This window comes from Balaenoptera acutorostrata, chromosome 4 (assembly GCF_949987535.1).
Source record: "Balaenoptera acutorostrata chromosome 4, mBalAcu1.1, whole genome shotgun sequence".
Taxonomy (NCBI): Eukaryota; Metazoa; Chordata; class Mammalia; order Artiodactyla; family Balaenopteridae; genus Balaenoptera; species Balaenoptera acutorostrata.
The window spans coordinates 69,979,733-70,005,976 of record NC_080067.1 but is presented as its reverse complement, the minus strand read 5'-3'; the positions used below and the strand labels follow the sequence as shown (position 1 = coordinate 70,005,976).

General features: G+C 39.0%; 1 protein-coding gene across 1 annotated transcript; it reads right to left on the bottom strand.

Moving 5' to 3' along the window:
• Positions 1 to 4,581: 4,581 nt before the first annotated feature.
• FETUB (fetuin B) lies at positions 4,582 to 22,957 on the bottom strand. Its single transcript, XM_007195250.2, has 7 exons — positions 22,628 to 22,957; positions 22,184 to 22,294; positions 20,772 to 20,859; positions 18,505 to 18,674; positions 17,693 to 17,791; positions 6,102 to 6,185; positions 4,582 to 5,074 (listed from the first exon to the last, which is right to left on the bottom strand). The coding sequence occupies exons 1-7, from the start codon at positions 22,853 to 22,855 to the stop codon at positions 4,700 to 4,702; spliced, it is 1,155 nt and encodes a 384-aa protein (XP_007195312.2). The 5' UTR covers positions 22,856 to 22,957; the 3' UTR covers positions 4,582 to 4,699.
• Between the last annotated feature and the right edge of the window lie 3,287 nt (positions 22,958 to 26,244).

Here is a 26,244-nt window from a genome sequence, read left to right as displayed (position 1 = left end):
GATTCCACCCGGGTAGCCTTTAACTCTGTGTTTATTAATGGGCTGAACCAGGACCTTTCCCTTCTAGTAAAAAGGACCAGGATAGAAGGGAAACTATGTCCACTCCAGATTGAGGGAATCTGGCAAACCAGCTCTCTCGTACTCTAGATGAGTCACCTCCAAGGAAGACAGCCAAAATCTTAATCTTCCCACATGTAAGGGTATATCCATTTGGGGCACATAGAATCCCAGACGAGTTACAAAGGTTCAAAGACTAGTTAATAGGTAAGAAAGCAAGAATAGATGCCTTGGAGTGCTAAAACAGTTCAAATAGTGGGGATCTCCAATGAACCTCAAGAGGTTCCTGTCTCTGAACTCATTCCCTTTTGTTTAGGCCTTTTGAGAGATACCCACACTTTCCTCCTTAGTCCCTCTGCTGTTATTCATTTATTAGGCTGAGACTTCTTAGAGAAGTATCATGCCTGAATGTCTTTGTCCAAAAAAGGGGAAATAATTCTAGAAAATGGACAGTCATCATCAAAGTTATCCACCAGGTGAATTAAATGATCCTTTGACATCTTTTTTTTGTTCCATCTCTGATAATAGTAGAGCAGATTCTGGAAACACTGATCATTTGTCCCTATTGAATCAGCTACCATTTTCCTTATGGGCACAATCCACAGTGTACTTCCCATCAAGATTCAAATAGATCCCTCAAGACCTCTTCCCAGAATTAATACCCTATTTGTAAAGAAGCCCTTCGAGGCATAAAGCCCATAATAGAAGATTACAAGACTCATGGTCTCATTGTCCCTTGTACTAGCTCCTGTCATACTCCCATTTTACCGGTAGGAAAAACCTAAGGACCAAGCGTGGAGATTTGTCCAGGACCTCCAAGCAATAAACAACATTGTTATCGCTCATACCTTACTAACATCCATTCCCACCAGAAGTAAATTTTTTACTGTAATAGATTTATGCAGTGCATTCTTTAGAATTCCAGTTGACAAAGCTGGCCAATACCTTTTTGTCTTTACTTGGGAAGAAAAACAGTTCACCTGGACAGTAATGCCTCAGGGTTATACTGGGAGTCCTTCTTGTTTCTTACAAATCCTGAAGGCTGATCTGGATGATGTAAAGTTCCCTAGGGGTCCTACTTTGTTGCAACAGGTGGATGATTTGCTTCTTTGCTCTCCTCCTCAAGCCTCCTCACAGGAAGACATCATCCACTTGCTAAAGCTTTTAGCCTTAAAGGGACATAAGGTTGCCAAAGAAAAATTGCAGCTTGTCCAAACCCAGGTTTGACATTTAGAGCATCTGATATCAGAACAAGGACTACACCTAGATCCAGATAAGATTTCATAGTGTCCTAAGTCCCCTCAGACCTAAAACTAAGTGCCAACTGCAAGGTTTCCTCGGGCTAGTTGGTTATTACTGAAATTGGATTCCGAATTTCTCTCTTAAGGCCAAACCTCTATGTTTTACTCAACAATAACCCAATTCAATTTTATGGGAAGAACTGGATGACACAGCCTTCAAGGCCTTAAAGAAGAGTTTGATGAACTCTCACCTGACTTTGGGCATCCCAATTATCAGATTCCCTTTTTCCTTTCTATATACGAAGAGGAAGGGAATGCCTTGGGGTACTCACCAAAAACACAGGGTCATGATAAACTCGCAGGGTATTATAGCCAGCAACTGGATTCTGTGGCACAGGGATACCCCCTTGCCTTAGAGCTATTACGGCTACTGCCCTTTTGGTTAAGACTAGTGAGAAAATCATTGTGGGATCCCATTTAACCATTTTTGTACCTCATGCAGCAGAAGCCTCCTGAACTCTCATCACACTCAACATTTCTCAGCCAGTCACCTCACCTCTTATGAAGTCCCTTTGTTAACTGTTACATACAAAACTCTTTTACGTTGTAATAACCTTAACCTGGCTACTCTTCTCCCCTCTGTCACTGATGAAGTCCCTCGCAACTGCTTAACTGCTTAACGCTGACCAACCACCTCACGATCTGTAGGAAATTCCATTGGGTAAAGCTAATTTCTCATGGTTCAACAATGGGCTGTATTTAAAGGCGACAATGGCAGATATTGGGCTGGGTATACCATTACAACTCCTTTTGATGGTATTGAGGCAGCATCTTTACCTATGGCTACTTTGGCTCAACAGGCTGAATTATACGCTCTTACACAGGCTTGTCCTTTAGCCAAGGACAAAACTGCCAATATTCATACTGGTAGTAGATATGCTTTCAGAGTAGCTCATGATTTTAGAGAGTTGTGGAGAAAATGTGGCTTCCTTACTTCCATGGAAATAAAATTTAAGAACGGCCCCTACATTTGGGAATTATTAAATGAAATACTTTAACCTGCTGCTTTAGCTATTATTAAGATCCCGGGGCATTCTAAACTGGACTCTCTGGAAAGTAAGGGAAATTTACCTTGCTGAGATTTCTGCAAGCAATGCTGCCCTTAAAGGGACCAACAGTAGCCAAACCTCTGTCATGGTCCAAAGGGATATTTCCCCCAAGGATAATTTAGAAAAACTGGCTAGAGAGGCCCCAAAACTGGGCTCAGAAAAACAAGATTTTCAGCAATTGTTGATTTTATAAAAAGAGAAAGCTCTGGTTTGGACCAAATAACAACACAGTCCTACCAGAGATTCTAAAATTCCCACTCCTTACCACTGTATGTGCATTAAACCATCGGTCTCCTGACAAAATGAGAGACTTCATGAACCAATATTGGTGGGAAAACACTAATAAGCTCGAAAAAAGTGCCTACCTCACTTGTCCCACTTGTCCAAAGCGCAACCCAGGGAAGCCTGTTTGTATCGTTCCCAGACATTTTAAACTGCCAGATGGACAGTTCAAGGCCTGGCAAATGGAGTTCATGCAACTTCTCCATCTAATGGATATAAATATATTTCAGTCATGGTCTGTATGTTTTCACACCAAACTGAAGCCTTCCTTTGCAGACAGACTACTGCCTCTTCTGTAGCTAAAGTCCTCCTGGAAAAGATTCTCCCTGTCTGGGGAACTCCTCTTAAACTTCATAATGATCAAGGAACACATTTTATTTGCCAGGTATTTCGACAAATATGTGCTGTTTGGTCGCTTTTACAACACTTTCATTGGGCTCACCACCCTCAATCCTCTGGTTTGACAACATCATGAAGACTCAATGGGAAAAATCTGTAGAGGCCCTCCAACTACCGTGACCAAAAGCATTTCTATTGGTCCCTCTAAATCTCAGATCTGCCTATTTTGGAACTCATAAACTCTCACCCTTTGTGATGGTCACAGGGCACCCAATGAACTTGGCTCCTGCTTCTTTTGACCCACGACTGATAAAGGAGAACTATTCCAATGTTGCAAAGGCCCTAATTGTTTCTATTAAAAATAACCATGTTTTGGTAAAGTAATCTTTTCACTGTGTGCCCTCAGGAGAAAAAGACCTTAAGCATCACACCTTGCAACCTGGAGATTTTATCTACTTTGAAAAGACTTCTCCAGAAGAACTCTCCTTCAACCTCATGGAAAGGCCTCTATCAGGTACTGCTAGCCAGCTCTTGTGCCACCAAACTCCAAGGAATAGACTCTTGGATTCACATGACACACCTAAAGAAAGTGCCAAACCCTAACTGGACCTGCCCATCATCTGGTGACCTGAAAGTAAAGATTTCCCAGAAATGAAGCAGATGACAGCTGATGAGACAGCTTTCTCAGGATATCCAGAACAGACCTGTTGGAAGCTTGTTGCCGAAATTTTGATTATATAATGCTCCAGATGATCTCCAATGTCTAGGATCTTGATAACATATGAACTTTAGATAAAAAGGGCCTGAGAGTTCTCTCTCCTACCCGTCTTGTCATTTAAATGTGACCTTAATAGGATTCTAATCTTCGTACTTTCCCTTTGATTTGAGACACTACACCCAGGGAAGGTCCTTCCTGACACTGAATGACAAAAAGCCATTGAAACTAGAATACCCAACTCTTGATCAGTGATGCTTTCAGAGAAAGATCTTGATTAAAAGGGGAGAAATGTAAAAAATTAATAAACAGAAACCTCAATTCATAGAGTTGGGAGACCAGAAGGGAGAGCTCTCACCTGTGACAATAGTACAGTCCTATAGGAAGAAGAAAGACATTTCTTTCCTGGCAAGGACTCAGCCAATGAAAAGCCACGGACTTTTTGTTTAGTATGGCCCTTCCAACTTCCTTTTCCTCTCCATGAAGGCCTTCTCCTTCGCTTGCTGTTTGGGGACTTGCATGTGGCTCTCCACAGTTGCAGACCCCAAATCACAACCCTCTGCTGATCCTGAATAAACCCATGTTTGCTGGAGAAATATCTTCAGTCTATTTGTTTTAGGTTAACCTCAGAAAGACGAGGACATTCTTAAGTAAGGCCCTACATCAGAAACAATTAGCTAAAAGTAAGAAGTCATTACAAAGAGAGAGGCAGAACATATGAGAGGCATCTGTCCATGGCATGGGGCCTTGGATGGTTTAGGAGGGATGCAGCCCAGTGTGCAAGTGAACATTTAAGTCTTATTTCCATTTCCGGGCAACATGATGAGACCAAGAGGAGTCAAAAAGACATACTTTATTAGCCTTCTCTATGTTTGAACTGTTTCTCTGTCCCCCTTTTCCCAACACCTCTTATCTCCTGCAGGGCAGTATGTCCCCCAGAATCCTCTACGTGGTTCTCAAGGTGGGAGAATAAGAGGGTTGTCCTTTTGAGCTGGTCCTGGGCACTCAGCAGAGCGTTGTTCTTTTGAGGGAAAAGGCAGGACAACCAGCTTCTCCTCCATAGGCTCCAGGAAGAGGAAGGAGACATCCAGTGGTTCTCCTTGGGGATCTGTGGTTAGATCCAGTTGCACAGGGAAGGCCTCAACAGGGCCCGTTCCCTGGGAACCTTTAGGCTTGTTATCCAAGTCAGGAAGGTACTGGACAGATCCTTTAGGCACAGCTTTGGCAGATGAGTTGGTGGGAGCTGTGTTTTTCTGCTGGGGCTCTTCCACCTTGGAGAGGTTCACAGGTCTCTGGTCAACAGTAGAGTTTTCACCTCTAGGGGTGGGGGCCTGAAATAAGAATGCTTTCAAATAAGGGAATGTCCTCCAAGAAAATCCCTGCCATGCCTGGTACTAGGTTACGCTGTTCTGTGCCTTTCTGATGGAATTTTCAAAGGGAGACTAGCTATATGGGCCTCTGATTAAAGGGCTTAAGGGAAATTCCCTGGCATCTAGTAGTTAAGACTCCAGGCTTTCACTGTCATGGGCTGGGGTTCAACCCCTAGGTGGGGTCCTAAGATCCCACAAGCCGCATGGCCAAAAAAAAATTTTAAATAAATAAATGGTTAAAAAGCAAAACAGATAAGGGCCAGGGGGAACCAAACGTTTAGAAGCTTGACTGTAGGCTTCACAAATTTCAGAGCTGAACAATGATCCAGAGAGGTAAGATGGCTTGTTCAAAGTCCCTAGTAAGGTGTCTCCCCACTCCTAGTAGTGGCAGCAGAAACCACCTTTATTAATTGTTTATTCTGTGCTAGGCCCAGGGCAGTGCCCTTGAACCAGATCCTCTGACCTGTTTCTCATGGGGATCTGAAGGAGGTAGGTATTGCAATCCAATTCTATAGATGAGGCAACCAAGACTCAGAGAGGTAGGAAATTGTCCATGTTCACACAACTTGTAGGTGGCAGAACAGGACTGGAACCCAGGTGGCCTGTCTCAACAACCCTCTCAACTACACCAGGCTGCCTTACGGTAAGTGCTCAATAAATACTTCTGAAAAAGGATTCAGTATTTCCATGGAAACAACTTCTACGTATGGTTCAGGGTAAGAGTCTTTGGGACACTGAATTTAATATCTCAGAGGCCTGAGCCACTCAAGCTAAAGGGGTCTTACTTATGCTATAGGGACCATGTTGCAACTAAAAGAAAGGGTGACAGGTCTTTCTTTTAGCTACCCTGTGGATGTGGCCTTAGGACACCCTGAATAAAGTGGTGATCATGGATTTTAGGAAAATAAAAGGAGAGGGTAGGGTAGGGGCAACTAAAATAATCTGCTCTTTTATTCACAGAAAGACAAACAATTAGACTAAAAAATACCTGTGATTTAAAGAAGTCACAAGTCACAGAGACTGACTTTTCTGAGTCTTGTTCACTAAGAGAACCGTGGCAAATACCAACAGGCTAAAAAAAGGAAAATACAATGTCACATGTGTATTACGATTATCAATGATCATAAATGGAAATCAACTTGTTTTCTGATTACATAGACACACAGCCAATCAACACTTTCATACTCCTACCATGTAATAGGTAGGCTCTGAGCCAATTCTTTAGCTCATCCCTACCAAATAATCACCCAAACTAGGCTAAATTACCTCCAATGAGAGAAACTCAGGATTTCTTGAGGAACAAACTCTATTAGAAAATTCTTTGTATTGAGCAGAAATCTGCGTCTATAGAACAGACACAGAAATCTGGGTCTATCTCTTGGCCACACTTCTACCCTTGGGTCAACTAGAAAACTTGTTTTCATCTCTCATATAGCAGCTCTTTATGTATGTTCCACCTGAGTCTTTGCTTCTCAGACAAGACTACTCTCATCTCCTTAAACTTTTCTTTATTTAAAAATAAAATAAGTTTGTTTTCTTATTAGAAATGTAATAAACAGTTATTTAGAATATGGATAAACAAATAGAAAATAAAAAGACCTGTAACTACATGAAAGGTACTCGTTTCCTGCAGTGATTTGATTTCTTTTCTTCTAACATTTCTTCCTATGCATACATAATTTTTCTTCTAGAAAAATAGAATTATACTCTTCATAATACTTTATAACTCTCTTTTGTCATTTAACAATGTATAGTGAAAATCCGTTTATGACACTGAATAGTTTTCTATGATTTTCTTTATAATGGCTACCTAATATTCCTCTGTGTTATTTAACAAGTTCTCTTTTGTTAGAAGCTGGGTTGAATCTAATTTTTTATGTTTAAACATTGAAGCTATACCTTTTCATATATCCTTAGGGTAAATTCCTAGAAGAGAAATTTTAGAGTCATAGAGTATGCATTTTTTTCAAGTGTAAACAGAGGGCCAGTGTAGACCAAGAGAAAATTACAACTGTAGGTCCAGTTATGTAAAAGACTTTAAACTCTTTTCTCTAATCCTCTCTCATTCTTCTCAGAACTTCGAAGAGCCACAGTTAAATAAATGATTGCAGGAGGGGGAGAAAGAGTGAAAGGACAGAACTTGACTCCTGCCTCACAGCAAGTCCTAAGCTCTAGGTCAGGCTTGAGCTACAGGGAGGAAAAAGCTTTGAATTGGATATGAGATAGAAGTTTTGATTCAGAATTGACTAAAAGGAATTTTTAATACCTGAAAGTGAATCTTAATAATCTAAGTGAAATTGTTCTTATTACTGAATATGACCAGAAAGCTATGTGATCTGCCCAAGATGGCATTGAGAAGTGAGAAAGGGAGATTCCACAGAAGATGATGAAGACATTTTCCCAATTATTCCTTAATATTCAATTGACTGGTTATGAAAGACTTTTGAGAGACATAGTTCAGATTCAAAGACACACATGGGTTGAAAATTAAAAGATGGAAAAAAATTTACAATGCAAACAGTAACAAAAAAGAGCTGGGAATGGCTATACAAATATCAGACAAAATTTACTTTAAGACAAAAATTGTTATTAGAGACAAGGAAAAACACTTTATAATGATAAAAGGCTCAATTTATTAGAAAGACACAACAACTATAAATATAATGCTCCTAATAATAGAGCCCCAAGGTACATAAGCAAAACCTGACAGAATTCAAGGAAGACATAGATAATTCAACAATAATAGTTGGAAACCTCATTTTCAATAATGGATAAAACAAGTATGCAGAACATCAACAAAGAAACAGAAGTCTTGAACAACACTATAAAAAAATTAAACCCAACAGACAATTACAGAATGCTTTACCTAACAACAGCAGAATACACATTCTTCTCAAGTGTACATGGAACTTTCTCTAGGATATACCTTATGTTAAACCATAAAACAAGCTTCAATACATTTAAAAGAATTGAGATCACACAGAGTACATTCCCCAACCACAATGGGATAAAATTAGACATGAATAACAGAAGGAAATTGGAATTTTCACAAATATGTGGATATTAAATAACACTATTAAATAACCAATTGGCCAAAGAAGAAATCACAAGGAAAATTAGAAAATATTTGGAGATGAATGGAAACAAAAACAACATGTATAACTTGTGAGATGCAGCTCAATCGTTGCTTAGAAGGAAATCTGTAGATGTAAATGCTTATGTTAAAAGAGAATAAAGATTGTAAATCAGTAACCTAAACTTCTACCTTAAAAAGCTAGAAAAAGAAAGGTAAACTAAGCCCAAAGCAAGCAAAAAGAAGGTTACAATAAAGAGTAGATAGGAAATAAATGAACTAGATAATAAAAAAAGAACAAAGAAAATAAATGAAACTGAAAGTTGATTCTTTTTGAAAAACTTAATAAAATTGGCAAAGCTTTAGATAGACTAAGAAAAAAATGACTCAAGCTACTAAAATTGGAATTAAATAGGGTACATCACTTCTAATCTTTCAGAAATAAAAATGGAATACTATGAACAATTGTATGCTGGAAAAATGGATAACTTAGATGAAATGGACAAATTCCTAGGAAGATATGAACTACCAAACCTTACTCAAGAAGAAATATAAAACCTGAATAGACTTACAACAAGTAAAGAGATTGAATTATTAATCAAATACTCTTCCCACAAAGAAAAGCTCAGGCCCAGATGGCTTCACTGGGGAATTCTACCAAATATTTAAAGAAGAATGAACATGAATCTTTCACAGATTCTTCCAAAATAAAATAGAAGAGGAGGGAAAATTTCCCAATTCATTCTATGAAGCCAATATTAAACTCATATGAAAATCAGGCAGATACGACACAGAAAAACCAGAGACCAATGTCTCTTATAAATAAGAGATTAAAAATCTTTAAAAGAAAAAAACAACCACTGGTGAACTGAATTCAGGAATTCCCTGGTGGCACAGTGGTTAAGAATCCACCTGACAATGCAGGGGACATGGGTTGAAGCCCTGGTCTGGGAAGATCCCACATGCTGCGGAGCAACTAAGCCCGTGCACCACAACTACTGAGCCTGCTCTCTAGAGCCCACAAGCCACAACTACTGAAGTCCATGTGCCTAGAGCCCATGCTTCACAAGAAGAGAAGCCACCGCAATGAGAAGCCCGTGCAATGCAACGAAGAGTATCCCCCGCTCACTGCAGCTAGAGAAAGCCCGCACGCAGCAACAAAGACCCAACACAGCCAAAAATAAATAAATAAATATTTTAAAAACCCTGAATTCAGAAACATATAAAAGGGATTATACACCATGATCAACTGTGATTCATCCCCAAAGCACAAGTCTCTTTTAATATACAAAAATCATTGTTATGTACAATACTAATAGATTAAAGGAGAAAAAGAAAACCAAACGATTATCTCATTAACACAGAAAAGGCATGAGACAAACTCTAACACTGTTTTTTGACAAAAGCGTTCAACAAACTAGTAGGACTAGACGGGAACTTTCTCAACTTGATAAAAAAAGCAGCTATAAAAAGCCTACAGTTACCATGATATTAAATGATGAAATACTGAATGATTTCCTCCTAAAGTCAGGAATAAGATAAGGATGTCTGCTCTCCCCATCACTATTCAGCATTGTACTGGAAGTTCTAGTCAAGAAAATTAGGTAAGAATTAAAAGTCATTTAGATTGGAAAGGAAGAAGTAAAATTATTTGTAGAAGACATGATCTTGTATACAAAAAATCCTAAGGACTCTACCAGAAAACGATTAGAACTATAAAAACGAGTTCAGCAAGGTCACAGGATACAAGATCAAAATAAGAAAATCAATTATACTTCTATATATTTGCAATGAACAATCCAAAAATAAGATTGATAAGACAAATACATTATATCAGCATCAAAGAGAATAAAATACTTAGCTATACAAAAAAGTGAAAGTTTTAGACACTGAAGACTACAAAACATTGTTGAAAAAAATTAAATGAGTCCTAAACAAATGGAAAGACGTCACATATTCATAGGCTGGAAGAATTACTATTTTTAAGATGACAGTACTTACTATATATATGGGTCTACAGATTCAATGAAACCTCTATCAAATTTCCTGCTTTTTAAAGATAGAAACTGACAGGCTGATTCTAAAGTTGATTTATTATGAAAATGCAAAGAATCCAAGATACCCAAAACAATCTTAAATAGGAAAAACAAAATAGGAGAGCTCAGACTTCTCAACTCAAAATTTACTACAAAACTATAATATTGGAGATAGTGTGGTACTGGTATAAGAATAGATATGCAGATCAATGGAATAAAATTGAAGGTACAAAAATAAACCCTCACAGACAGAGCAGACAGCAGAAGCAAGAAGAACTACAATCCTGCAGCCTGTGGAACAAAAACCACATTCACAGAAAGATAGACAAGATGAAAAGGCAGAGGACTATGTACCAGATGAAGGAACAAGATAAAACCCCAGAAAAGCAACTAAATGAAGTGGAGATAGGCAACCTTCCAGAAAAAGAAATCAGAATAATAATAGTGAAGATGACCCAGGACCTCGGAAAAAGAATGGAGGCAAAGATGGAGAAGATGCAAGAAGTGTTTAACAAAGACCTAGAAGAATTAAAGAACAAACAAACAGACATGAACAATACAATAACTGAAATGAAAACTACACTAGAAGGAATCAATAGCAGAATAACTGAGGCAGAAGAACAGATAAGTGACCTGGAAGACAGAATGGTGGAATTCACTGCCATGGAACAGAATAAAGAAAAAAGAATGAAAAGAAATGAAAACAGACTAAGAGACCTCTGGGACAACATTAAACGTAACAACATTCGCATTATAGGGGTCCCAGAAGGAGAAGAGAGAGAGAAAGGACCTGAGAAAATATTTGAAGACATTATAGTCAAAAATTTCCCTAATATGGGAAAGGAAAGAGCCACCCAAGTCCAGGAAGCGCAGAGTCCCATACAGGATAAACCGAAGGAGAAACACACCGAGACACATAATAATCAAATTGGCAAAAAATAAAGACAAGAAAAATTATTGAAAGCAGCAAGGGAAAAACGACAAATAACATACAAGGGAACTCCCATAAGGTTAACAGCTGATTTCTCAGCAGAAACTCTACAAGTCAGAAGGGAGTGGCATGATATAATGAAAGTGATGAAAGGGAAGAACCTACAACCAAGGTTACTCTACCTGGCAAGGATCTCATTCAGATTCAATGGAGAAATCAAAAGCTTTACAGACAAGCAAAAGCTAAGAGAATTCAGCACCACCAAACCAGCTCTACAACAAATGCTAAAGGAACTTCTCTAAGTGGGCAACACAAGAGAAGAAAAGGACCTACAAAAACAAACCCAAAACAATTAAGAAAATGGTCATAGGAACATACATATCGATAATTACCTTAAACGTAAATGGATTGAATGCTCCAACCAAAAGACACAGGCTTGCTGAATGGATACAAAAATAAGACCCATATATATGCCATCTACAAGAGACCCACTTCAGACCTAGGGACACATACAGACTGAAAGTGAGGGGATGGAAAAAGATATTCCATGCAAATGGAAATCAAAAGAAAGCTGGAGTAGCAATACTCATATCAGATAAAATAGACTTTAAAATAAAGAATGTTACAAGAGACAAGGAAGGACACTACATACGATCAAGGGATCAATCCAAGAAGACGATATAACAATTATAAATATATACGCACCCAACATAGGAGCACCTCAATACATAAGGCAACTGCTAACAGCTATAAAAGAGGAAATCGACAGTAACACAATAATAGTGGGGGACTTTAACACCTCACTTACACCAATGGACAGATCATCCAAAATGAAAATAAATAAGGGATCAGAAGCTTTAAATGACACAATAGACGAGATAGATTTAATTGATATTTATAGGACATTCCATCCCAAAACAGCAGATTACACTTTCTTCTCAAGTGCACACAGAACATTCTCCAGGATAGATCACATCGTGGGTCACAAATCAAGCCTCAGTAAATTTAAGAAAATTGAAATCATATCAAGCATCTCTTCTGACCTCAACATTATGAGATTAGAAATGAATTACAGGGAAAAAAATGTAAAAAACACAAACACATGGAGGGTAAACAATACGTTACTAAATAACCAAGAGATCACTGAAGAAATCAAAGAGGAAATCAAAAAATACCTAGAGACAAATGACAATGAAAACACGAGGATCCAAAACCTATGGGATGCAGCAAAAGCAGTTCTAAGTGGGAAGTTTATAGCTCTACAAGCCTACCTCAAGAAACAAGAAAAATCTCAAATAAACAATCTAACCTTACACCTAAAGGAACTAGAGAAAGAAGAACAAACAAATCCCAAAGTTAGCAGAAGGAAAGAAATCATAAAGATCAGAGCAGAAATAAATGAAATAGAAACAAAGAAAACAATTGCAAAGATCAATAACACTAAAAGCTGGTTCTTTGAGAAGATAAACAAAATTGATAATCCATTAGCTAGACTCATCCAGAAAAAGAGGGAGAGGACTCAAATCAATAAAATTAAAAATGAAAAAAGAAAAGTTACAACAGACACTGCAGAAATACAAAGCATCCTAAGAGACTACTACAAGCAACTCTATGCCAATAAAATGGACAACCTGGAAAAAATGGACAAATTCTCAGAAAGGTATAACCTTCCAAGACTGAACCAGGAAGAAATAGAAAATATGAACAGACCAATCACAAGTAATGAAATTGAAACTGTGATTAAAAATCTTCCAACAAACAAAAGTCCAGGACCAGATGGCTTCACAGGTGAATTCTGTCGAACATTTAGAGAAGAGCTAAGACCCATCCATCTCAAACTCTTCCAAAAAATCTCAGAGGAAGGAACACTCCCAAACTCATTCTATGAGGCCACCATCACCCTGATACCAAAACCAGACAAAGATAATACAAAAAAAGAAAATTACAGACCAATATCACTGATAAATATAGATGCAAAAATCTTCAACAAAATACTAGCAAACAGAATCCAACAACACAGTAATAGGATCATACACCATGATCAAGTGGGATTTATCCCAGGGATGCAAGAACCCTTCAATATACGCAAATCAATCGATGTGATACACCATATTAACAAATTGAAGAATAAGAACCATATGATCATCTCAATAGATGCAGAAAAAGCTTTTGACAAAATTCAACACCCATTTCTGATAAAAACTCTCCAGAAAGTGGGCATAGAGGGAACCTACCTCAACATAATAAAGGCCGTATACAACAAACCCACAGCAAACATCATTCTCAATGGTGAAAAACTGAAAGCTTTTCCTCTAAAATCAGGAACAAGACAAGGATGTCCACTCTCACCACTATTATTCAACATAGTTTTGGAAGTCCTAGCCATGGCAATCAGAGAATAAAATGAAATAAAAGGAATACAAATTAAAAAGAAGAAGTAAAACTGTCACTGTTTGCAGATGACATGATACTATACATAGAGAAGCCTAAGGATGCCACCAGAAAACTACTGGAGCTAATCAATGAATTTGGTAAAGTTGCAGGATACAAAATTAATGCACAGAAATCTCTTGCATTCCTATATATTAATGATGAAAAATCTGAAAGAGAAATTAAGGAAACACTCCCATTTACCATTGCAACAAAAAGAATAAAATACCTCGGGATAAACCCACCTAGGGAGACAAAAGACAAAAGTTTCCTACTTAGGCAGAAAACTATAAGACACTGATGAAAGAAATTAAAGATGATACCAACAGATGGAGAGATATACCATGTTCTTGGATTGGAAGAATCAATATTGTGAAAATGACTATACTACCCAAAGCAATCTACAGATTCAATGCAATCCCTATCAAATTACCAATGACATTTTTTACAGAACTGGAACAAAAGAAATCTTAAAATTTGTATGGAGACACAAAAGACTCCGAATAGCAAAAGCAGTCTTGAGAGAAAAAAACGGAACGGGAGGAATCAGACTCCCTGACTTCAGACTATACTACAAAGCTACAGTAATCAAGGCAATATGGTACTGGCACAAAAACAGAAATATAGATCAATGGAACAAGATAGAAAGCCCAGAGATAAACCCATGCACCTATGGTCAGCTAATCTATGACAAAGGAGGCAAGGATATACAATGGAGAAAAGACAGTCTCTTCAATAAGTGGTGCTGGGAAAACTGGACAGCTACATGGAAAAGAATGAAATTAGAACACTCCCTAACACCATACACAAAAATAAACTCAAAATGGTTTAGAGACCTAAATGTAAGACCGGACACTGTAAAACTCTTAGCGGAAAACATAGGAAGAACACTCTTTGACATAAATCACAGCAAGATCTTTTTTGATCCACCTCCTACAGTAATGTAAATAAATAAATAAATAAATAAATGGGACCTAATGAAACTTAAAAGCTTTTGCACAGCAAAGGAAACCATAAACAAGATGAAAAGACAGCCCTCAGAATGGGAGAAAATATTTGCAAACGAATCAATGGACAAAGGATTAATCTCCAAAATATATAAACAGCTCATGCAGCTCAGTATTAAAAAAACAAACAACCCAATCCAAAAATGGGCAGAAGACCTAATAAGACATGTCTCCAAAGAAGACATACAGATGGCCACGAAGCACATGAAAAGATGCTCACCATCACTAATTATTAGAGAAATGCAAATCAAAACTACAGTGAGGTATCACCTCACACCAGTTAGAATGAGCATCATCAGAAAATGTACAAACAACAAATGCTGGAGAGGGTTTGGAGAAAAGGGAACCCTCTTGCCCTGTTGGTGGGAATGTAAATTGATACAGCCACTATGGAGAACAGTATGGAGGTTCCGTAAAAAACTAAAAATAGAATTACCATATGATCCAGCAATCCCACTACTGGGCATATACCCAGAGAAAACCATAATTCAAAAAGACACATGCACCCCAATGTTCACTGCAGCACTACTTACAATAGCCAGGTCATGGAAGCAACCTAAGTGTCCATCGACAGATGAATGGATAAAGAAGAAGTGGTACATATATACAATGGAATGTTACTCAGCCATAAAAAGGAACGAAATTGGGTCATTTGTTGAGACGTGGATGGATCTAGAGACTGTCATACAGAGTGAAGTAAGTCAGAAAGAGAAAAACAAATATCATATATTAACGCATATATGTGGAACCTAGAAAAATGGTACAGATGAACTGGTTTGCACTGCAGAAATTGAGACACAGATGTAGACAACAAACATATGGACACCAAGGGGGGAAAGCCATGGGGGGTGGGGTTGGGGGTGTGATGAATTGGGAGATTGGGATTGGCATGTATACACTGATATGTATAAAACTGATGACTAATAAGAACCTGCTGTATAAAAAAATAAAATGAAATAAAATTCAAAAATTAAAAAAAAACCCTTACATTTATAGTCAGTTGATCTTCAAAAAGTATGTCAATACAATTAAATGGGGGATATAATAGTTTTTTCAATAAATGGTGCTGGGACAACTGGAGATCCACAAGCAGAAGAATGAAGTTGAACCCCCTACCTCATATCATATACAAAAATTAACTCAAAAATGGGTCAGAGGGGACTTCTCTGGCTGTCCAGTGGATAAGACTCTGTGCTTCCAATGCAGGAACAGGGGTTCAATCCCTGTTCGGGGAACTAAGATCCCATATGCAACTAAGATCCCATGTGCCATGCAGCATGGCCAAAAAAAAAAAAAAAAAAAAAAAGGGTCAGAGACCTAAAGCTAAAACTATAAAACTCTTAGAGGAATACAGCAGAGTAAATCTTAGTGATCTTGGATTAGGCAATGGATTCTTAGATATGACACAAAAAGCACATTCAACAAAAGAAAAAATATAAAGAAGATTTCATTAAAATTTAAAACTTTTGTACTTCAAAGAACATCATCAAGAAAATGAATAGACAAAACAGAGAATGGGAGAAAATATTTGAAAATCATATATCTGATAAGGGGATTATGTCCAGAATACGTAAAGAATTCTTACAATTCAACAATAAAAAGATAAATAATCTAAGTTTTAAATGACAAAGGATTTGAATAGACATTCCTCCAAAAAATACATACAAATGGCCAAAAGCACATTAAAAGATACTCAATCATTAACCATTAGGAAAATTCAAATATAACCAGAATGAGAGACTACTTCATACTCAGTAAGATAGCTATAATAAAAAAGACAGACAATAATAATAAGCATTGGCAAAAACATGAAGAAACTGAAACCCTCACTTGTTGCTGATGGGATTATGAAACTGGTACCATCACTTTGGAAAACAGTCTGCAGTTAGTTAAAAGGTTAAACATAGAATTCTCATATGACCCAGCAGTCCCACTCCAAGGTATATACTCAAAAGAAATGAAAACATATGTATACATAAAAACTTATACACAGGGAATTCTTTGGCTGTCCAGTGGTTAGGACTCGGCGCTTTCACTGCCATGGGCCTAGGTTCAACCCTTGGTTGGGGAACTAAGATCCCGCAAGCCAAAAGAAAAAAAACTTATACACAAATGTTCATAGCAGTACTATTCATAACATCTCAAATGAGGAAACAACTCAGATATCAATCAACTGTTGAATGGATAAACAATACATGGTATATCCATGCAATGAAATATTATTTGGCCATTAAAAGAAATGAAGCACTGATACATCAATGCTGAACAAGGATAACCCTTGAAAACATTTTGCTAAGTGAAAGAAGCCAGACACAAAAGGCCACATACAGTGTGATTCCATTATATAAAATGTTCAAAAAATATAGTCATAGAGTCAGTAAGTAGATTAGTGGCTTCTGGGGGCGTGGGTGAGAGGGCAAGGGGAATGACTGCTAATGGATGTGGAGTTTCTTTTTGGACTGATGAAAATATTCTAAAATTAGATAGTGGTGATGACAGCACAACTCTATGAATAGACTAAAAAACACTGACTTGTACACCTTAAAAGGGTGAATTTTATGGTGTGTGAATTATATCTTAATAAAGTTTTATTATAACTAAGTGAATAGGGGGTAAAAAAAAAGCTTGCATTTTGCCTAATTGTGCTACAATACATTTTGCCAATTGACATTCCTACTAGGTGTGCTTCAGATGGTTTCAGGGCACCCTCCCCATCTTGGCTGCATTCTTTGAAAGAAGCCTTGTTTCACTTTGTCCTTCTTAAAGAGTGGTCCAAGGAATGGAACACCATGCTGTATTCCAAATGTAACTGGGTCTGTTTGGATAAAAGCAGGACTACCACCAACCACTGAGGAGATTTGTCTATATTTTTATAGCCTCCTATGATCATTTTTTGCAAAGGCATCACATTGCTGATGAAAACTGCATTTACAATTAAATATTATTGCATCTGGGCCATCTCTAACTAGTCAGTTGCTCCTTAAGGGGAAGAAAAATGTCTCATGCATTACAACACTTCATGTATAATTTATGCTCAATAAATATATATAGATGATCTGTGAGCACAAAGCTTAAATTATGAAGACATTCAACAATACTCACCACAGAGTTAGGGGGCTGAAGTGCACAGCTGCTAGCCTGGGACTTGGTACATGACTCTTTGATTAAATATTCCACAAAGTAGGCAGGGCCAAACACCCACTGGTAGGAGACAAGAGGTGAGAAATAAAAATCAAACCTTCTCAAGTGGAGAAATGACTCAGGTTTAGCAACATTGTATTTACAGAAACCATACATTCCCAGAGTCGTTGTCAACACAGGTCTCTTTTTTGTCTCTGTAATCCCCACTGTGATCAAACCATGTATTATGATTTTGTTATTTAGAAAACATAATCACCATACCTTTCTTCCTTTCTTAAGGATTTAAATGGGCTCTAAAAACCTTCCCCTGGGTGAGCTTATTTTTCCTCATGTAAATTTGTTTTTAAATTAGCTTTTCTCCATATGATAGATATCAACATAATTCAGGTACAAATGAACATTTCCCCTAACCCATAAAACTCCACATCCACTCCTGTACTTAAAACACAGAATAGAAGTTGACTTGCTAAGTGGTCCAAGGTCAACCAGATACGGGAATGTGGTAGTAAATAGTGAACCTAAGTAGAATAACCCACGGAGACTATGAGTCCATTTCCCTTCTTGCCTTCAGGGCAATGAAGTAAAATCATATCACACAACTCTATCGGAAATCCCATGGAATGACTCAGAAACTAAAACATGATTGAATGTGCATCAGGGTTACCAAAGGTAGGGAATGAAGAAAAGGCTCTTGGGGTTCTAATCAAAAAGAGTGCCTCGATAGCGATAGCAAGTTATGAGACATATTGTTGTCACTGGCCTTTCAGCCTCACCTGACTAGAAGTCTTGGTGATTTTGACGAGAGAATACTGCTTCGAGGGGCTCTTATTGTTGTATTTTGCAAGAGACTCAGTAGCAGTTTCCAGGAACCTGGGGTCTGACAAATCATAGGGGCTGGAGCTGGGGCAGTCAGGGCACATCATGCTAATCTCGCTTCGAGAAACTGTTGATGCCAAAGGGAGCAAGTTTAAAAATAAAACTCCTTAATGATACATAATCCTATAAATCATATGATCACAACAGAAGCAGAGATTGAAAGAAAAAAAGATAATGCTCAGCTTTGTCAAGGATGGAGTGGCAAAGCATTATTTAGAAAGAAAGTTAGCTTTCTGCAGAGTTTTCTACAATGAGCATGTATTACTTTCATAATTTAAAAAGAAATAAAGCAATACTTTTTCACCTTACACAAATTTTTTTACCCTAGGGATTTAGTTAAAAAACACATAATATAGTACAGTTGACCCTTGAACAACATGGCGGTTAGGGGTGCTGACCCTCCACACAGCCAAAAATCCCAGTTTAACTTTACATTCAGCCCTCCGTATCCACAGTTCTGCATCCACGGATTCAACCAACTGCATATAGTGCAATATTACAGTATGCATTTAGTCAAAAAAAAAAATCCATGTATGAGTGGACCATGATAGTTAGTTCAAACCCAAGTTGTTCAAGGGTCAACTGTATATTGGTATAAAAACATTTTCCTAATTAGCTCAGTATCTTCCACCATTATTGCCTCTGTAAAGCAGACTGAGTTGGGATTTCATCACTGTCATGTTTTATTTACCTTTTGGTCGCCAGCACCTAACATAATGTCTGATGCATGGTTGGTGCTTAGTAAATACCTCCTGAATGAATGAGTGAGTGAATGACATATGGAAGGTGGAAGCACACCCTCTTTGGTTAGAAAATGCAAGTGAGCTGGAAAATAAAAGTTGATCAAATCACTGTATGACTGGATAGGATAATCACACTAATGGTACAGCTAGAATGTCTGATTGGGAGGAGCTGGGGGTGGCAAAACCTGTATAAAAGTCAGGCTAGGAAACTTGTCTAGAAGTTGTTTTGACAAAGCAAACACATTGCTTTGATCAACTGTGTGTTTGTTTGGATGTATTCGGGCATTTTGTGGGGAAGTTACACCCGCAGCTGTCACTCCCGGCACCATCCCCACATGTCATTTCCTGACCTCCCATACCTCAGGTACCTAGGACTTCCATTTAAGACCTGATCCGTTTTATTGATTGTTGTCCTCTAATTTAGGCGAGTCTCATCTTCACAACCAGGAAGGTTTAGATCTGTTGCCTTGTCTCTCAAAGGAACCAACAGCATTATTATCACCTAGAGCTTGTTAGAAATGCAGAACCTCAGGCCCTGCCCCAGACCTATGGAATCAGAATCTGCACTTGAACAAGATCTCCCAGGGGAGTCACACGCACATAATAGTTTGATGAGTAGCCATATCTTATTTTCCCATGCCATGGATGCTTGCTTTTCAAAGAGAGACCCAGAATGAATGTATGTATTTATTAATGTATTCAATGATATTGTAGACTCCTTACACTTGACAGGAACTGGGGGAGAGTTGTAGCAGAGGGGAAGAAGGGATAAAACGTTCTACACAATATAAGATAGACAACCCCAAATCAAGGCAGTGCATGGTCTGTACTCCATGAATGGTTAGGTTAAAGTTGTATGGGGATGTAGAATAGGAAAGCACCACTTTTTGTTTGTTTTTTGAGGGGAGGGGGAGTTTCTTGAATAGAGAACGTGGTGGAGGAAGCAGCATTGACAATGATCTTTAAAGAATGCTTATGAGTTCCAAGGGCAGAGGTTATCAGTGGAGGGCATCCTCAGCAGAGGGAGAAGAACAAACAAGATGCAGAGATTGGAAAGTGTGATGTGTGTTCAGAAAATAGTGAGCGATCCAGATGAATGGAGGGCAGAGTTGGTATAGTCAAGGAAATAAGGCAGAAATAGCTAGAAAGGAAGCCTGGGGACCAGTCAAAGAGATTATGCCATTTATGTCAGACTGAAAATTTAGGATTTGATGTAGGACACAATGTAGAGCTATTGCAAGTTATTTAGGAAGATTAATTGTGGGAAGAAGAGTGATGCAAGTGTTGGATATATGAAGAACTTGGCTTTGGAATGAATAGGAAGTAAGGATAGGAGAAACCCTATACACTATAGCATAGTATAGTTAAATGCTCTTTTTCCATCTATTATTAAAATGAACAAAATCAAAGTGATCTCTTACCTGGGCGAAGAGTACAATTATAAGCAGGTAAATAGAAAATTCTTCTTGCCTTATTAATGTAAAATATTGCTTTGCATTGACCATAAACCTGGAACCAACAAATACATTTTATGACGCAGTGGAATGAACTAAGACTTTTAAATACCCCCAGAATGAAACTGGACATTTCATTTTTAAAGAACAAGAAACTTAAGGTCAACTTTAGTAGTTTTGGGTGGGGAAACTGCCAGCTGATCATTAAACAGTTTAACCTTCTCCTGAGACACAGCTTGACTTCTTCCCAGCCTCCTTCCTGCTTAGGTGAGACCGTGTGTAACTGAGTTCTAACCACAGCGAGGTGAGCAGAAGTGATGTGTAACCACTTCCAGGTCTAGCCCATAAAGCTCTCCCATGTGCTATCTGTCCTCCGTGCTCTTTCCCTTTCCATAGCTTGATGCAGATGAGCATGGTGACCACAGAAGCCATGAGCTGAAGGCAGCAGAGTCTAGGGCCACAACATGGAAGGTACCTGGGTCTCCAAATCACTCCTGGAGGAAAGCCCCTTCCTGATCAAGAATTTCTATTTTGAACTTTATGTGAATGGGAATCAACTTCTATCATTTTGCAATCAGTATACGCTTTTTAGTGTATGTGTTATAGCAGCTAGTGTCACCTTAACAAATGTAATTCACAATATGGTAAATAGACTATTTGCTTTTCAAGACCAGGTAGGTGCAGTTTGACGAATTTGGTTAAATGATTAGAAAAAGATATCTTGGTCAAATTGTTCACTTCTAAACACTTATATCACACTCCTGTACTCATAAAATTTCATATAAATTAATGAAAATAATCTCAGGATAATTGAGAATCAAATGAAAACTGACTATGTTACTTTCAAGCCTCTTCTATGGTCATCTTTAATAGGATCAATTCTGACTCCCTTTAGGTTCTATGATTCCAGGAAATCCTTCCATGGCACTTCTGAGAGCTCCCATACCATAGCCCTCCTTGTCCCCAGACTCAAATCTCATATCAGTGTTCGGTGAAACAAACTAAAGCAAAATAAAACAAATTAAAAAGTTCTCCCTCCATTACCTCTACAGTTTTCCTTAGACACACTTCCAGAGCACTACACCTCAGATCTTTTTTTCTCAATTTAAACACTAGCTCAGAGCCTACAGAAAGGTCTTGGAGGTAGGAAATAATTTGGGGGTAACTTTTCAATTCTGGTGTCATGACCCCAGTGGGAGCCTCAGACACCCCTCTGATTAAACTCTATTTTGTCTGTAGAACTGGAATAACCACATAGGCGCCCCGCCAAAGAGATTTTAAAGAGGGACATGTAAAGATGGCACACATTGAACAATCTTCATCCTGTAGACAGAGGACGCCTAGTTTTCCCCCTCGAGCTCCTGGACACAAGTACTTACCGATTTATGCAAGGTCCTCACCCCACAATTCTTCCACGACCTCCTGCTGAGCACATGGCAGCCAGTCTCTAACACATCCAGCGTGACATAGAATAGAGACCCCAGACCAGCCTGTGGGAAGGGGAGGAGAAATGCACAACCCACATGAAGCAGAAACCCCTAAAGACCAGCAAAAAAGGTCCCTGTTTTATGGCAAAGCCAAAGGCTATGACATTTGTGAAGATTTCTTATAAACGGCGGGACACACGTTTCTAAGCAGATACCATTAGCACTTGTTTCTAATAACAATAAGAGCCTGTAGCACCCTGGCAGAGGGGAGCAACGTGTACTCAGCGGGGCTTCTGATTTGGAAAGCACCTGCCAACAGGTGTCTCTGGGTTCCCGTCCCCTGGCCAGCCTCCCCAGATTGTGCAAACACCTGCCCCAGAGGGGACTGCCACTTACCTCTTGTCCGTGTTCACGGGCATCGCTCACTCGGTTGAGGCTCAGCACGTAGCCGTCCTCTCGGTCCCCGTTGATGTCCTGCAGGACGAAGTTCGCGATATCCAGCACATATGAGCTGTTGCAGGCAAGGGAGAGGAGAGGCGAGGGGCTGGGGGCTGGCTGGGGTGGAGGTGCAGCCCCGCAGCACGCGGCCAGGGTGCAGAGTGCCAGGGGTAGGAGCAAACTCATCCTGCGGGGAGCAAGGCCCAGGAGGGGTCAGTATGCGCGGAGCTGCAGGGACCGGGCTGTTTATAGGGCTCTGAGGCCAACTTGATCAGCTTTGTGATTGCAATCTAAACCAGTGATCAGGGTTTGAAACACAATGTCCTATTTTATCTCCTTGAATTCTAAATGTGGATTTCCCTGAGTCAGTACTTTGGATGGGATTTGCCACTATCTGTAACCTTAGATCCCTGAGTAATCTCACATTCATGTGTACATGTAAACAGATTTAAGTTTCCTAACCTTTTCCCATGAAATCAAAATAAACCCTTGGGTCAAGGCTCCCCGGAGGTCATGATTGAGTTCTGGTTTGTGTCCAGGGCTCCAGCTGAGTCAGAATATGCAGACTATCACGTTCTCTCACGTTCTCTCATCGCCCCTAGCACCTTGCCTCTAGCTGATGTCCTGGCCACTCTTACTCCATCTCCAGCTTGGAGCCCAGAATCACGGTGCTAATGGTGCTCAGAGACTTCATGCTCCACCTCCCAGGATCACCATTCTTGTTATATCTGAAAAAGGGCTTTAACCCCCTATCATCTACATAAAGGCCGGGTGAGATTCCTAAAGCACTTTGGGATCTGGCTAGAAACAGTTTTGTTTAGCATACATACAGATGGCTGATAGGCACATGAAAAAAATGCTCAACATTGCTAATTATTAGAGAAATACAAATCAAAACCACAATGAGATACCACCTCACACCAGTCAGAATGGCCATCATTAAAAAGTTTACAAACAATAAATGCTGGAGAGGGTGTGGAGAAAAGGGAACCCTCCTACACTGTTGGTGGGAATGTAAATTGGGGCAGCCACTATGGACAACCGTATGGAGGTTCCTTAAAATACTAAAAATAGAGTTGTCATATGATCCAGCAATCTCACTCCTGGGCATATATCCAGAGGAAACTCTTAATTCAAAAAGATACATGTACCCCAATGTTCATAACAGCACTATTTACAGTAGCCAAGTCATGGAAGAAATCTAAGTGTCCATTGACAGATGAATGGATAAAGAAGATGTGAGATATATATATATATATCTCATAGAATGTTACTCAGCCATAAAAAAGAATGAAATAATGCCATTTGCGGCAACATGGATGGACCTAAAGATTATCATACTAAGTGAAGTAGGACAAAGGCAAATATCATATGATATTGCTTATATGTGAAATCTAAAATATGACACAAATGAACTTATTTACAAAACAGAAACAGACTCACAGACGTAGAGAACAAGCTTATGGTTACCAAAGGGGAAAGGAGTGAGGGAGGGATAAATTAGGAGTTTTGGATTAGCAGATACAAACTACTATATATAAAATAGATAAACAACAAGGTCCTACTGTATAGCACAGGGAACTATATTCAGTATCCTGTAATAAACCATAATGGAAAAGAATATGAAAAAGAATATGCATACATATGTATAACTGAATCACTTGGCTGTACATCCAGAAACCAACACAACTAATATAGTTTTAAATCAACTATATTTCAATAAAAAATAAATTTTTAAAACTTTTGAAAAAAGTGTTCTATTTAGCCTCATTTAGTTTTTTTAAAACAAGGACTTCATTTACATTAAAAAAGAGTGAGGGACTTCCCTGGTGGAGCAGAGGTTAAGAGTCTGCCTGCCAATGCAGGGGACGCGGGTTCTATTCCTGGTCCGGGAAGATCCCACATGCCGTGGAGCAACTAAGCCCGTGCACCACAACTACTGAGCCTGTGCTCTAGAACCTGCGAGCCACAGCTACTGAGCCCGTGTGCCGCAACTACTGAAGCCCGCCCGTGCCCCGCAACAAGAGAAGTTACCGCGATGAGAAACCCACGCACTGCAGCGAAGAGTAGCCTCCACTCTACGCAACTAGAGAAAGCCAGTGAGTGGCAACAAAGACCCAGTGCAACCAAAAATAAATTAATTAATTAATTTAAAAAGAAAAGTGAATGACATGTCAATAGTTCTCGCATCATACTCCAATTCTACACTTTTTTCTATGGATCTGTGTGGAAGCAAACTTGTTCAGAGGCCTAAAATCTAATACTATTGTTAGGAGATAGATAATGATTGGAGGGTGGGCTGAAATACAGGAATACACTGGTTCGGACCCTGGCTTTTCTCTTTTAGCTTCTGCTCGGGGTTCCACTTGGAAGTTACTACTGACTGGAACTGTACAAAGCACAAACATCTTTTAAAACTTTCTGTTTGAAAACACATACACACATCAGAAATAGCTTGTCAGGGCTTCCCTGGTGGTGCAGTGGTTGAGAATCTGCCTGCTAATGCAGGGGACACGGGTTCGAGCCCTGGTCTGGGAGGATACCACATGCCGCGGAGCGACTGGGCCCGTGAGCCACAACTACTGAGCCTGCGCGTCTGGAGCCTGTGCTCCGCAACAAGAGAGGCCGCGATAGTGAGAGGCCCGCGCACCGCGATGAAGAGTGGCCCCCGCTTGCCGCAACTAGAGAAAGCCCTAACACAGAAACGAAGACCCAACATAGCAATCAATCAATCAATAAAATAAATAAATCTTAAAAAAAAAAAAAAAAGAAATAGCTTGTCACAAGAGAAGGGAAGCTTCTAGACTAGGCTACCATAGAAGGTATTCTATAGAAGCCTATTCCGTGAGATATGCACATTACTCACCCGTCTCTCCACCCTTCCCACCCCCCGCCCTCAGTGTTCTGTGCTCAAAGAAGTTTAGGAACTGCTGCATCCATAGATGCACAGTCATAGAATCTGAACACACATGAGCATGTTAAAGGCTCTCTGAAGCTTTGAGGTGAAGAAATCTATTTATATCACAATTTCTTATACTAACTTGACTATAAGAGAGATTTTTGTGATACTTATTATTAACCTGCAAAATCCAGTTTTGGAAATGCTGTACTGGTAAATAAGGATAGCTCTCTGTGAGGTTTTTTGATAGGAAACTGCTCAGAGGTATGAAGATTTTTTACTGAAAGTGGAGATATTCCGAGTGGTTTGAAAGAAATGTCCCGCCCTGAACTGAAAGGCGCAGTATGGTTGTCACAGCTGATAACAGTGAACTAAACCTAAGCAAGTCATTTAATATTATCTGTTTATTTAAAACTTTAATTTCACACTAAACTTAAATATAATGATTTGTGTTGCTAATAAGGATTACTGTAATTAGCTACTGTGATAAAATTTAAATTTTTATTAAAAGGTTGAGTGGGAAATAGTTTTTTCTTCATCAATCACCATGTTCTTGGGGGTCACTGAAGATCACTTGGTGGTAGCATACAGACTCACAGAAAAGTACTGTACGCTTAATGGTAATTTAATGACTCTAACCAGCAGATTTCTGAGGTGAGAAAACTGAGGTTTAGGA